This window comes from Pelobates fuscus, chromosome 8 (assembly GCF_036172605.1).
Source record: "Pelobates fuscus isolate aPelFus1 chromosome 8, aPelFus1.pri, whole genome shotgun sequence".
NCBI lineage: Eukaryota > Metazoa > Chordata > Amphibia > Anura > Pelobatidae > Pelobates > Pelobates fuscus.
Window position 1 is genome coordinate 91,756,277 of NC_086324.1, and position 15,860 is coordinate 91,772,136.

At 39.0% G+C, this 15,860-nt stretch overlaps 1 protein-coding gene across 1 annotated transcript in view; it reads left to right on the forward strand.

Moving 5' to 3' along the window:
* The window catches only part of NAB1 (NGFI-A binding protein 1), a 42,684-nt gene extending 41,314 nt beyond the window's left edge, over nt 1-1,370 (forward strand). Inside the window, exon 8 of the mRNA XM_063430151.1 lies at nt 365-1,370. Within this exon, the coding sequence (XP_063286221.1) occupies nt 365-453 (89 nt within the window). The 3' untranslated portion in view covers nt 454-1,370. The remainder of the gene's footprint in view (nt 1-364) is intronic.
* Nucleotides 1,371-15,860: the final 14,490 nt, after the last annotated feature.

Genomic DNA, 15,860 nt, shown 5'->3' on the forward strand with positions numbered 1-15,860 from the left:
AGCTGGACGGAGAAACCCTTAAACATAAAAGTTCTCATGCGTTGTAATCGTTGAATAGTCACAAAAACGTTTTATCCATTAATTATACACCCAATTCTATAACTATACAATAGCTCTAATGGCATATTGTATCACATTCACTACGCAGAACTGGATTGGAATCATCACACACGCTAATTTTTTATTCTGTAGTACAGGGTAATTAACACTACACCAACACTGTGAAACCTACTGATGCAAAAAAAAAATTCCAGTTATTTTGTAAATTGCACCTTTGTGATTGCTCCATTCACTGCTAAAATAACTAATTTAGCCATTGTTATAATTTTTTTTGCTAACTATTCCTATTTCTTGTTGCCTGCAGATAGTCTTGGAATGCTCAAAGATTACTCACAAACAGCCTTAAACACAGACAGAAAAATGATCAAACTGGAGCCAGAAGATGCAAGATAGCTGGCAAGACAATCCAGTAACCTCCCCGGGAGTTTACCACCGTGACAAGCAAGCCTTAAACTCTCACCAGTGTTGCCTCATCAATATATTCAATACCGTGTTCAAAGCCAAAGCTCACAGACTGATACCATTGGTAATAAGAGAAGCAGGACTGCTAACACAATCTATGGGACACATTCCTTGCAAAGCCTTTTACAATAAGGCACAGCTCACAAATTAATACAGTGGGCTTCCAATATTTAAGAATGTAAAATGTTATTATTTTTTCTTATTATTTTTATTTTCTATAAGTTATAAAACAGCATAGATTTTAGAACATGTATTCAATTTAATAGATGTGAATACTGTTCATTTTACTTGAAATGTCAGTGTCTGTTGTATTTTACACATTAATAGTACTTATGTTAGGGTTAAGACATATTCTAGGGATAACAAGAAAGAGTATTTGACTGGCACAATAATAAGCTGGCAATAAGACTATACTGAATGAATATCTGTTTGGAAGTGGAAGGTTCACGTGAATGATATATGTATATGTCTAAAGCAGAGTATATGTAATATATAATATTAGTATAAGTAGTACTGTGAAAGTCTTAATGTCTTCTTGCAACCCACTGTACGACGTTTGGGAGTCTCTAGATTGATATAAAAAATAATTCACAAGCATTTAACTAAATATTTTACCCAGAAGCCTTTGCTGCCTGTGCCTGCAGCTCAAATATTTTATTATGGAGATATACGGGGTATACTCCTTTAGGGATTTATCTCTGGTACATAGTCTGCATTGCCATATGTGTAATCTGTCTCTATTTTGTTTACTTCGATTCAATGTGCATTTAGTGACATATGTGGTTTGAAGCATTATTACACCCACCAGTTTTCAGCTAGTTTTCAGCTAAATCTATCTCAGTACTTCGTGATATATATGTGTTTGGTTTAATGAGTTAAAATCTGCTGTATGCAACTGTAAATGGATTGTATTGATATTTATAACAAAGGAAATTGAGACATTATTATTTTAACTCAGGATCTTGAATGGAAGAAAGTGAATGCTGTATATGAAATTCGGTGCTGAAGTTCTAAATTAGTCAAACCTCTATCTTCCCATGCTAACCATTGTTAATGAACCCAAGGCCTGATACTCGGCATTGGGCTCCTATATTTGCATATACAAATGCATTTGTATTACACTGCCATTTATCTTTTAAGCACCATGGGTAAGTACAGGTCCAGAAATTAGTATTGAACATTGTTCTAAATTTGGATTACAGGCTTAATTTTCCCACTTTTTAATTTTGAAAATAAGGGGGGTTAGAGGGAAATCATGCACGAATAATGCATTTGCAGATTTCAACAGCAGAAAAGTAAGAAATAAGTAAGGAAAGTGCCATTTTACTTTTTGTGAAGACACCATTCTGTGGAAGGTATAGCACTTTTATGAGTAATGTTATTACGACAAGGAACATGTGTGGCATTTAAACTGCTACAAGACAAAATGGCTGCTGACAGAACCTTTATTTTACAGATATGATCTGTATATTGTAACTGCACATAATAAAAAGCACTGCTGGCAAGGGAAGATATGTGTGCTAAAGGTTAGACTGGTCTAATGTAATTATGAGTGTGGTTTCTTTTCAAGGCTTTTGGCTATGAATGATGCCAAAATGGGAGCAATCACTTAACTTCAAGAATCAGAACTTTAGTATATGTGTAGAACCTAATATAAAATAAATATTGCTAGTCTTAGGGGTTTATTCACAAACAAAATTCCAAAATATAGGCGCAAATAGCCGATTTGGAAATTAGGTAGATGATAGTAGGTTAAGTATTTTAGCTTATACTTTGCAATACCATTTTCAGTACACTCAAATTCAGTGATAGTGAATAAACCTCACGATTGTTTAAAAATCATGTATATTGTGCCCATAGGTATTTATTTCGTATATCTTCCCTGCTGGATATCATAGCTCTGTAAAATGTTAGACCACACTTAAGTCTGAAAGTAGGTGGCTACATGAATGCGTAACCAATCAATATTTCCAAAATGCTATTGAATCTCACCTATTACAGCACTTGCTCGTTCCCAGTTTTGTGAATAGTCTGTAGTGTTATTTCTGTCTGCCATTTATAGAGCAGTAGTCATGCTTTCAATGTACAGAAAATGTGAGATGTTTTGTCTGCACTGTAGTCTCAAATCACTGTAACCCCGTGCAAGCGTTCCGTTTTCCATTGAATTTGTAAAACCACACGGAAATATTGTGCTTCTAGTCTTAGCTTTCTATTTTATTCAAAAACAATGTGTATTAAAAAAAGAAAAGCTTAATTGTACAATTTGATTGCATGTTCATAACTCGTGTTTGTAAAATTTATGTCTATGGTACTCAGTTTGTTGTCTTACGTCATTTGTGCAAAATCAGGTTAGCCCTTGCAGGTACATTATAACTGTTCTTTTCGACAAAGCACATATTCTAATTACTTAACTCCTGTCATATCCGTAACATTTGCCTTTTTCTTATGAGGTAAATACCATTTACTTTTTTTCCCCACTAATGTGGCTTATGGAATACGTGCTGCAAAGTTTAAAATTGTGTGGTGGCTTGCAGTATATTGAAACCGTTTTATTGAAAATATTTCAAGACATCAATTGACTTGTAATAGGAAGGACTATGCACAAAATTATAATAAATTGAGTTTACTTTTGTTCTTTTTTTGTATTGATGTCAGGAGGCAGCCATTTTATATTTTATATATGATACAACACTGAAACTTTAGAAGGAGTTGCAAACACAATTTCTCCTTTTACAAAAATAATGCAAATATTTATTTTTTTTAATGACCAAAAATAGTAATGTCCTGGCCCTCTATGGTGATCCGGCTTCTTTACAAAGTTTAAAAAGTTAATTTAAAAAATAAATAAAATGATTTGCCCTGGTCTTCAAGACAGGTTAGGCCTTTTAATGAATATTCATGAACATTAGTTTGGTAGGTTAACTAAGTAATGGTATGGCCAGGAAGAAGATGTGTGCTGAAGCAATGACTTTGCTGTTGAAACCTATAGCAACACACATTTCCTAAGCACAATGTAAACATAATTTAAAGGTGTGTTTTTTTTTTTTTTTTTTGTTTTTTTGTTTTGTGGGAGATGTTTCAACCAGGATACTTTTGGAATTTGTAATCCATTTAAATTATTTTAGCATTGCAGCTACAGACACAGTTTACTGGGAGAACTTAACAAGATGTTACAAATGTGCATTTTATTTATTTGTTTACATTATTAATTTACTCCTTATTTGGGGTTTTGGGAGGGAGAAAATAGTTACTCCCCTCTTCCTGCCTCTTCATTGCCATTGACAAACGGGACAGGGCAGGCAGAGGAGGCTGACAATTAATTGATCACAGTAGCATTTAAAGCATTTAATCTAGACTCCTCTCGGGCTGATAATGAATACATCTCAGTTGATGCATTCTTGGTTTAGTGCATCTGTGTATCTTTGGACATTTACTGTGGTGAAGTATATATTTGAAAATTGTAAATATATGTGGTTGTGTAACTCCCACAGTATTATTTGAGAGGTACAATAATGCTATGCTCAGCTGTCCTTCTTCCAAAAAGAAATATGATACAAATTCAGTGTTTTCGTCACCAGCATACGATGTGATGTTTTTGTTAATCATGTGCTTAAGTCTCAGAAAGCTTAAAAAGCTCACAGGGGTTACATGTGTTCTTGAATATTATATAATCCATATTTTAATATCATTAGGACCTGTCTTGTCTTCTGAACACTTTGTACTGCTGGATAGTACACAGTCCATTAAGTCGATCTTTCGTGGAAGTAATTGCCTAAAATAACTATATTGGGAGAATGAGCCATTCAAAAATGACAGTATAAATTAATTTGTATAACTGAAATATATTTATGAAGTCAATCTCTCCAGCTGTTTGTGAACTACAACCCCGAGTGATCATACTTTGGAATAGGCTAACCCTGCAAATTTATAAAATTGCAAAGATTTATTGCAATGCGAAGAAATGGTTCTGGGTGTCCTTATACAACATCTAACTTGTTAGAAGAGGTATCCTTAATTGTGATATATATTTAAGCAGGACATGTCAGAGCAACACTAGTTGGCTGGTTAAAGAGTCATCAGATCAGTGCAGAATATGGGGTGACCATTCACATGGAAACCAAAGGACACCTGGAACTCCAAGTCATAATTGTTTGTCAATGATCACCTTTTTGTCCATCAGTTTTGAAGGACAGTGAGTATAGGTGGGATTTCTGTGAATCTGACAGAGGCTTCATGCATTGCAACAAATGTTTGACATTTCCTTGTGGTTTGCTCACTTTGTCCCAATTCTGGCCACATGTCAGTTGATTATGTATTCTCTTGCCTATTTCTTCCATATGTTAAAAGAATCCTCATATAAGGAGAAAACAAGCCATGTGTATGTTGGCTACCTATGCTTACAACAGTCATGCTTTATTTTCTGGCTGATCATGCTATAAAAAGACATAAATTATTCTTGTAGTTCAATTTGGCAGTCAAAGGTATCTTTCAGCACCCTGATCATCAATTAGAGGTTGACTCAGTAGCCATCAGGACAGGCAATAAAGTGATTAGCTCTTTAATTTCCACAGGAGTCAAACGTATCCACTTGGTGTGTATCTGTACTGTATAACCTCACTTATAAAATATCCCTCCTGGTATGTTGGTACCTGATACAAATGGATTGATTTGCACATATTTTACGACCATTTTAAAACTTAGTGTGTACTTATGTGCTTAGGTGTGTCTCTGTGTTATGCTGGTATTTAATGTCTAGTGATGAGCAATGAAATAAAGCCTTCTCATTTATAAGTTCACAGAACATGTAGATGCCAATTTTTTTTTGTAAACACTAATGTATTTAACTTCTTATAATTAAATATGTATTGATTTTTAATGGCATTGTGCGTGTTTATTTTAGAATTGTCTCAGATTTGCGTACAACACATATACACTTACACTAACATGACCCTAAAAATATTTAATAAAAAAAGATAAATAAAGGCAAAGTGTGTGTGTCTATCTATCTCTCTATCTCTATTGCAGTTGTTAAAACATATCTTTTGTTGCAGCATCAGTGTTTCAGTTTAAAAATCTAAACTTTCATCAGGACGGTCCTGATGAAAATATATGCATCATAATTTAGGTTTCTTACATTCTTTTTATTATAAACTGAATACAGTTTGGAATACATTTATAAGTTGTATTAATAATGGTTAGAATTAAAGTGTCTCTATCCGTCCAAACACCAAGATATCTGTGAAGGAGATTGCGGGAGCCTCCATACAGTCTTCACTGGGGGAAATGGCAAAACTTTACTTTTGTCAAGTCAAAGTAGTCCCTACAATATCTCTGTTCTGGAAAGTGATTACTCACTAATAAGAGCTAATGCCCTTTATGTAATTAGCAGAGTCTATTCTGTTTCCCCACAAGGAAATAAAAAAAAAAAAAACTTCAGTATCTACATGGATTTCATTAGGCAATGTTTTTCAGACATTTAAAGAACGTCGGCTCTTACAGACATTATCAAGTTTATTGGCCCTACTGTGTGTCACTCTAATTCTATGCCTTAATCACATACATTATCAAGTGTATTGGCCCTATTGTGTGTCACTCTAATTCTATGCCTTACTCACAGACATTATCAAGTTTATTGGCCCTACTGTGTGTCACTCTAATTCTATGCCTTAATCACATACATTATCAAGTTTATTGGCCCTACTGTGTGTCACTCTAGTTCTATGCCTTAATCACATACATTATCAAGTGTATTGGCCCTATTGTGTTTCACTCTATTTCCATGCGTATTTGCGTATTTATCCTAATTCAGATATCCCTTCTTTGGTAACTGATGGCCATACAATATAAATCCCCTCCAACATCTATTTTTATTATAATGCAAGTCGTTCGTACTTGCCAGTCCTTTTTACAATTTTTTTTTCTATCCTAGTTTACATACCCCATTTTTTCTACACTATTTTCCAATGGACCCTTTTCTCTTCCATTCTATTTGATTTATGTTTACCCCTTTGTACTATTGCTGAAAATTCAACATAAAAAAAGTATAGTTATGTTACCTGTTCTTAATACACCTCTCATCAGAAACCGCATTATAAGGTAGGCAATCAGATTTATTCACTAATGTGAGCATTCTCAGAAATTCAAAGTGGATTTCAAATTTAAGACCAAATAGCTGAACTGTAAAAAATGTCTAATAAAATATTCTTGCAGTTATGCTACTTTGGCATATTTGAAATTCCTTTTGAATTTGTTAAATTCCATAAGCATTGTTAAATTCCTGACAATTCTCACTTTAGCGAATCAGAATAGCCTGTCTTCTGTACAATACGATATATAATTTTTTTTAGATTTCTTTAGAATTTATAAGCAGTATATACAGTTACCTACAAAATAAATGGCATTGCACGTTATGATTTTGGGAAAAAATCTCATTAAGGTTTGGAGAAAACTGATGTTTTTTTTTGTGATATAGAGATATTACATGCAGTAATCCACCCACTTACCAACTGCAATCACACCGTGATATCTGAGAATGTCAAATGAGTTTCAATAGTTATAATAAGCGTGAGGAATGGATAAAATGTAAACAAGTTTAAAATATGGCAAAAAATTCTGGAAAGAAAATATTAGGTTTTCTTTTTGGTTTATATATATATATATACACATACACACACACACACACACTCTCTCTTTAATAATAGGTCTGATAATATTTGGACACTGACAAGTTTTGTTATTGTGGCTGTTTACTAAAATAAATGGAAGTTACAGTTAAATAATAGGTTTTAAGCAGTGGCGTACATACCAGGGTCGCAGGGGTCGCGGCTGCGACCGGGCCCGGCCCACCAGGGGGCCCGGCCGCCCCTGCGACCCGGTTTGTACCCACAGGGCCAGCCTCTTCTGCTGGGGGGCCCAGGAGCCGGCCACCTCCGGGCCCCCCGAGGCTGGCCCTGCTGTCACCCGGCTGGCGGGCGCGCGAGGTGGTTGCTCCCTCTTCAGCTCCCTTGCGCACCGCACTGAAACCGGAGCCGGAAGATGACGTCATCTTCCGGCTCCGGTATCAGTACGCGGCGCGCGAGGGAGCAGAAGAGGGAGCACCCAGGGGACAGTGCTCCCTCGCGCGCCCGCCAGCCGGGTGACCAGCAACACCACTGGACCCCAGGGAATCCCCCCAGCTCTCACACAGGTAAGGAGGCTGGGGGGATTTAAAAAAAAACAGAAAAAACGTGAGTGTGTGAGTGTGTCTTAGTGAGTGTGTTAGTGTTAGTGAGTGTGTTAGTGAGTGAGAGTGTTAGTGAGTGAGAGTGTTAGTGAGAGTGTTAGTGAGAGTGTTAGTGAGAGTGTTAGTGAGTGTGTTAGTGAGTGTGTTAGTGAGTGTGTTAGTGAGTGTGTTAGTGAGAGTGTTAGTGAGTGTTAGTGAGAGTGTTAGTGAGAGTGTTAGTGAGAGTGTTAGTGAGTGTGTTAGTGAGAGTGTTAGTGAGTGTGTTAGTGTTAGTGAGTGTGTTAGTGTTAGTGAGTGTGTTAGTGTTAGTGAGTGTGTTAGTGTTAGTGAGTGTGTTAATGTGAGTGTGTTAATGTGAGTGTGTTAGTGAGTGTGTTAGTGAGTGAGTGAGTGTGTGTGTTAATGTGAGTGTGTTAGTGTTAGTGAGTGTGTTAGTGAGTGTGTTAGTGTTAGTGCGTGTGTGTTAGTGAGAGAGTGTGTTAGTGTTAATGTGAGTGTGTTTTAGTGTTAGTGTTAGTGTGTGTTAGTGTGAGTGTGTTAGTGTGAGTGTGTTAGTGTGAGTGTGTTAGTGTTAGTGTGAGTGTGTTAGTGTGAGTGTGTTAGTGTTAGTGATTGTGTTAGTGATTGTGTTAGTGAGTGTGTTAGTGAGTGTGTTAGTGTTAGTTTGTGTTAGTGAGTGAGTGTGTTAGTGAGTGAGTGTGTTAGTGAGTGAGTGTGTTAGTGTGTGAGTGAGTGTGTGTTAGTGAGTGAGTGTGTGTTAGTGAGTGAGTGTGTGTTAGTGAGTGAGTGTGTGTTAGTGAGTGTGTGTTAGTGAGTGTGTGTGTGTTAGTGAGTGTGTGTTAGTGAGTGTGTGTGTTAGTGAGTGTGTGTGTTAGTGAGTGTGTGTGTTAGTGAGTGTGTTAGTGTGAGTGTGTTAGTGTGAGTGTGTTAGTGTGAGTGATTGTGTTAGTGATTGTGTTAGTGAGTGTGTTAGTGAGTGTGTTAGTGAGTGTGTTAGTGTTAGTTTGTGTTAGTGAGTGAGTGTGTTAGTGAGTGAGTGTGTTAGTGAGTGAGTGTGTTAGTGTGTGAGTGAGTGAGTGTGTGTTAGTGAGTGAGTGTGTGTTAGTGAGTGAGAGTGTGTGTTAGTGAGTGAGTGTGTGTTAGTGAGTGAGTGTGTGTTAGTGAGTGAGTGTGTGTTAGTGAGTGTGTGTGTTAGTGAGTGTGTGTGTTAGTGAGTGTGTGTGTTAGTGAGTGTGTGTGTTAGTGAGTGTGTTAGTGTGAGTGATTGTGTTAGTGAGTGTGTTAGTTTTAGTGTGTGTGTCTGTTACTGAGTATGTTTGTGTGCGTCTGTCACTGAGTGTGTGTCTGTCAGTAAATGTGTGCGTCTGTTCATGAGAGTGTGTGTGTGTGTGTGTCTAAAGCACTTACCTTTCTCCAGCGCCGGGCTCCCTTGGCGCTGGGGATCTCTCCGTCCCGATCCGCCTCTCGGCTCCGAATGCACATGCGTGGCAAGAGCCACGCGCGCATTCAAACCGCCCATATAGGAAAGCATTACTCAATGCTTTCCTATGGACGTTCAGCGTCTTCTCACTGTGATTTTCACAGTGAGAATCGCAGAAAATCCTCTAGCGGCTGTCAATGAGACAGCCACTAGAGATGGATTAACCCTCAGTGAAACATAGCAGTTTCTCTGAAACTGCTGTTTTCAGCTGCAGGGTTAAAACTAGAGAGACCTGGCACCCAGACCACTTCATTGAGCTGATTTGATCTGGGTGTCTGTAGTGGTCCTTTAAGTGTATGTGTTTATGCATGCACTGGCGTACATACCGCGGTCGCACGGGTCGCAGCCCTGCGACCAGGTACCCGCCCGCCATGTGTTGCGGCCCCAGCCCGCGCAGAGTAAGCGCGGGGGGGGGGCACACAAATCAGTTTTCGCACCGGGGCCCCATGGGTTGTGTGTACGCCACTGGTTTTAAGTGCAGTATCTCAGCTTTAATGTGAGGGTATTTACATCCAAATTGGAGGAATAGTTTAGGAATTACAGCTGTTTACTATGTAGCTCCCTCTTTTTTTAAGGGAATTGGACAATCGACTCAAAAGCTGTTTCTTTGTCGGGTGTGGGCTATTCCTGTTAATTCTTCATCAATTAAACAGGTAAAAGGTCTGGAGTTGATTCCAGATTTGTAGTTGGCATTTGTATTTAGAAGCTGGTGATCTGAATCAATGCAAGTGAAACAGGCCATTCTTAGACTGGAAAATGAATCAATCAGAGAGATAGCAGGAACATTAGGAATGGCCAAATCAACAGTTTGGTAAATTCTGAGAAAAAAAACCCAGAGTGCACCGGTGTACTCTACAACACAAAAAGGCCAGGACATCCACGGAAATCAACACTGCTGGATTATTTCCATGATGAAGAACACTCTCCAGGAGGCAGGCATATAATTATTTAAGTCTACCATAAAGAGAAGACTTCACAAGAGAGAGACATCTTAAAAAACAAACCAGCCCAGTTCTTCCAGAATGATGGGAAGAAAAAAGTATGGAGAAGGTTTGGAATGGCTTATGATCCAAAGCATACTGCATCATCTGTAAACACAGTGGGGTCGGTGTGATGGCATGGGCATGCATGGCTTCCAGTGGCAATGGGTCACTAGTGTTTATTGATGATTTGACAAGAGAAAAGCAGACTGATTAGTTCTGAAGAATATAGGGATATGTCTGCTCACATTCAGACAAATCCTGTGAAGTTGATTGGACGGCTCTTCACTTTATAGATGGACAATGACGCAAAGCATACTGCAAAAGCAGTATACTGAGAATAACATTTGAGCTCATGAAATAAGGGAGCTGTGTAAGAAAATGGTTGAAATTCCTAAATGTTTAATACTATATTTTTGCTCAACCCCTTAAAATAAAGCTGAAACTCTGGACTTCAATTGCATTTACGGTTGTTTCTTATCAAATCCATTGGGGTGGCGTATAGAGCCCAAATAATGAAAATTGTGTCCGTCCAAATATTTCTGGACCTAACTGTATATTTTTACAATAAAGAATATGGAAATAATACCTTAAATATTTTATCACCTGTAACAAATATTAGCCCCAAAAATCCAGTATAAAACATTTCACACAAATGGAACTGTGAGTGTCAAAATTATTGACACCATTACTTCCAGTACTTTATAGACCCCCTCTCTGCAAATTATGAGATTGGAAATTACATTGGATATATACTTCTATACTGGTAATTGCCAAGGAATTGCATATCTTAGGATCAAGTATCCAAGTATAACAAATTCCATAACTTTGCAATTTCCATCTCAGCAATTTCCACCTACAATTAGCAGCTCCACTGTCAATGCTTCATGAATAAACTTCATAGGAAGATTATTTAACTCACAAAACAAAAATATTTCCAGATCATTAAATTTTTGATATGTCTTCATGGATTAGTTTTATAGAAAAAAGGTTGCACCAAATGGGGCCTAGGATGATTTATTTCTGAATATTTAGCACTTATCTGCCGTTGTTAAGTTTTTTCTTTATTCTATATCTGTATTTGTGAATTGCCTTCTTCAATTGAAACCCAAGACATTTGTGGTAATGTGACATAACGTGATGCTTGAGATTGAAATAGAGGTAAAGCAGTGCTTTACTGGACTGGAAAAAAAATGATTTTTGAAAAATGATCAATTTATCATGTTGTTCTGACAGAGGCAAAAATGCGTTTGGATAAAATTTCTCAGTAGAGTTCATGATGCATGATCTACTTTGTGTATGGGCCCTAAGGTGTGTAAAAGCAAAAGTCTGTAACACAGATGTATCACCATATTATGCTGTTGGCATGATGTTCTTTCTTCTGATACCAAACCCATTGCTGGTGTGTTGACCAGGGAGCTGTGTTTGTGTTTCATGTGAACGTGGCTCCTGGTAAATATCTTATTCCAATCTATGGCATAGTGCTGTTGCAATAAAACATATTTTTGCTGGGAAACCTTCAAAATATCCTATTTGCATGGTGGACGTTTTAAAAGTTATAAAAATGCAAACTTCTAAATATTCACCTGCAGGCCACATATCCTCTTTAACCTCTGCAATAATTTCCTGCATTTTTAGTGCAAAGCTCATATGTGACTTCTACAGCATTGTTGCTGTAATAGAGGCATGTTGTATATTTTTTTGCATGTCTGCTTTTTGCCCTTTTACATGAAAATAAATTACTTGTATTTCAAATGGCACCCCCCCCCTGAAAAATTAGTATTTAATAAAGATAGAATCTTAATGAAATACTAATTTTGACTGTATTGAAATTTCCTTGAAATTCCAACCAAGTCAAGAGATATAAAGAGACAAAATAAACACCGCTCCAGTGACCATAGCGGCCCTTACGCGGCTACTTGCAGATCACCATAAGGATTTGCGTTACGACATCAAGGCACTAAGGGGCGACCTGAAGGGGCTGACAACCCGTTTAAGCACACTGGAACACACAACTGAAACCACTACTAGAGACATCGGGGAACTCAGACAAACTGTGCAAGACCTGCAACCGCAACACAAACTACATGAACACCGCATGGCGGAGCAGGAGGATGCTGGGCGACGGGACAACTTGAAAGCCAGAGGGATCTCTGAAACGATCCCCGAAACAGAACTACCACAACTTGTCAAACGCCTCCTTGCAGCCATATTGCCACCCACGCAGGCCAACAAGATAGTCCTCGCCAACATATTCAGAATCCCAAAACCGCAGAGGGCGCCAGCCGAGGCCACCCGAGACATCATACTCACCTTCCAAACCAGAAGGGACAAAACAACAGTCCTAGCCGCCCTAAGGGGAAAGACACCGTTCCAATTTGAAGGGATGGCAGTGAGGGATCGACGCCAAGCCAGAGACACCCTGGCTTGGCGGCGATCCCTCCAGCCACTTACCACACTTCTACGCCAACGAGACATTAAATACCGATGGCAGACGACCCACACACTCACAGTACAGCAGGGGCCGGACTCCCACCAAATCAGGGAACTGACAGACGCAGCCCCGCTCTTGCAGGCACTGGGCCTGCCACCGGACTCCCTCATTCAGACAGGCCAGAAGAGAGCAACTCCCCATCAACACTCGTGGGACCCTGCGAAATCAGTCCCGTTCGTGCCGGTAGGTCGCACACCCGACCCTTACGTGGCACTCACTACTTGAAAGAAGAAACGGACTAGTAATGTGACAAACTACCGACCAGATAAGCTGCTTACCAAAGCAAAAATACCTGCAGGAGTGGGACATTGATACTAGAGACTTTGATGTCTAAGACTTTGCTATCAGAGACATTAAAGGACCACTCTAGGCACCCAGACGACTTCAGCTTAATGAAGTGGTCTGGGTGCCAGGTACCTCTAGGATTAACCCTTTTTTTTATAAACATAGCAGTTTCAGAGAAACTGCTATGTTTATAATGAGGGTTAATCCAGCCTCCAAATCCTCTAGTGGCTGTCTCACTGACAGCCGCTAGAGGCGCTTGCGTGATTCTCACTGTGAAAATCACAGTGAGAGCACGCAAGCGTCCATAGGAAAGCATTGTAAATGCTTTCCTATGCGACCGGCTGAATGCGAGCGCGGCTCCTGCCGCGCATGCGCATTCAGCCGATGACGTCGCGATCAAGATGGAGAGGAGGAGGAAAGCTCCCCGCCCGGCGCTGGAAAAAGAGGTAAGTTTAACCCCTTCCTTTCTCCAGAGCCCGGCGGGAGGGGGTCCCTGAGGGTGGGGGCACCCTCAGGGTACTCTAGTGCCAGGAAAACGAGTATGTTTTCCTGGCACTAGAGTGGTCCTTTAACGGGTATCTCTGCACCAGAGAGGGACTTAACCCACACACCACACCTCCCCTCCCCCAGCCCATACATAAGCCTACACATTATGCAACAGCTTCTCTCCCCCCCAGCACATGGACACACGACCACACACACACAACACATCATGCTTTCTCTTAACTCTCTTCTACCCAGCATAGCATAATTAACACTCACAGCATAGAGCAGTCCTACTATGTTAAACGCATAACATGGTGCAATCGGACATGAAGACAGGAGTGAATAACCCAGATCTGTCATGCAATGTCCTAACCTGACCGTTGATCTTGTAGTTGCTAATAGGTAAAGCGTATCTAAGAGCAATGCTTATGCTTCCGCTAGCTACCGTTTGCTTCTATACACGTGGGATATAACCCTGCTTACTTAACTAATTTTAAGCCACTGTAGCCCCAAAGGACTGAGATGTCGTGGATATAACTAGCAGTGTTTACATGCATACCTGCAGTCTCAAGTTTCACCCCTTCCTATTATATTCATGGTTATGTTTATAAGAATGTTCCTTCTCCCTACCCAAAAATACAGTACTCTCAAGGCGGGATCTGCCAATCTTACTGCATATGTAAAACCTTATTTTCCCCTCCTACTCACCTAACACCGCCTTGCAATAATCTGATACACATACCTTAGCAACTAGTATTATTATCCTGTTATTTTGTCTTTCAAAAAAAAAAAATGTGTGCTTTTCATTTTCGACAATGTATGCAATTGAAAGCCTGTGCTCGCTGTTGTGGCGCTACAGGTCTTTATGTTATATGAAATCATGCACACGAAAAATAAAGAATAACAAAAAAAAAGAGAGACAAAATAGAGACTACTTTGCCGTTATATATTTCTTCTGCCTGACTTTCTCACACTCTGGGCAAAGCTACAGAGCCAATTCCGACAGCTGTCACCAGTGATGGCTGCAGGGAATGAAGGGTTTTGCAGGATCCTCCATAGACCTTAATGCTGTACTCTTGCACATGCACTTGAGTACAGCAGTAATAATAGCTCTATATATTGAAAATGTCTTGGCACTCACCCCTTGTAGAATTTTAGCCCAGAAAACTTGCCATGGTGCCAACCCGCGTCTTAAATATAGTGCAAAGAAAAGGGTGCACTCTCAGGTCTTTTCAACGTTTTTTGTAGTGCTTACATGAAGTTTGTCCTGATCGAGACAAATATTTATGTAAACACTACAATACACCACTTTAAAAAGACCTGTGAGTGCACCCTTTTCTTTGGAATATGTATATATATCAGTAACCGACCTCATGCTGATGATTTGCATTAACAATGAAACAGCTGTCCATGGGTGGTTTACTGGCTTTGCATCTTTTCCTAAGTTGAGTTCCAAGCTGTTGTATACAGCAAACACATACTCAAAGGAATCCATGTTTAAAATGTAATGAGGCAAAAATGTGATTCTTTGTTAAACTAATTTGCATATACCCACCCAGAATCCTTTACAGTAGTAACATCACTCCAGATTTGTGATTTCTGTGGGAAAAGCAAGTCTTATGGCTTGACTGGTGTGCAGATTGTGTTTAACATTGTAGTAATTATATACATAAACATGCATTGGAAGTGGACACTCAGAGGGCTTCTTTAGTTCAGAAGCTCTTTTTTTTTAAATTTATGGCACTAGTTGCAATTTAGACGGAAGGTGTGCTCTTTTTTCTATAGTTTTGTATGTATATATGTAGATTTACACGTATATATATTAGCAATTTACGTCATTTAAAAACCTTTCAAAAAGTTTATATGTACACTAAATGTCAGTGTAGATCGAAACTAGGCCCTTTTTACTCTTGCTGTAACCACACAGGCTCAGATGAGGTCATTAGACACTACAACGTGCATATCTGGCGTTGATGGTAAGTGGGCAGTTGGCTGTAGGCAGCATTTTGGTTTAACGGGGTGTGAAGAGAGTTCTTTATATTACAACAAAGTTCCTAACCATAATGAGCTCTGTATTTCCCTTAACACAAATACACCCACTCTTAGTGGTTCAGCTGCTCAGTAAACTGTAGGAGTCTGGTACAGCCATTTCCACTGAACTATATACCATGTAATAATGATTTACCAACTCACTCTGTGCATCCAGAAAAGCAAATATCAACACCTCGTAAGAACTGACTCGCTATATATTGTGTAATAACACTCACAAATGTAATTTGCATACTAAGGGGAAAACATAACACTGGATGCAATATAGGCACAAAGAATGCCAAAGTGTTATTTACTAAAACTGTGAAATGGCTGCCATTATGTGATATTTGACTGTGACTA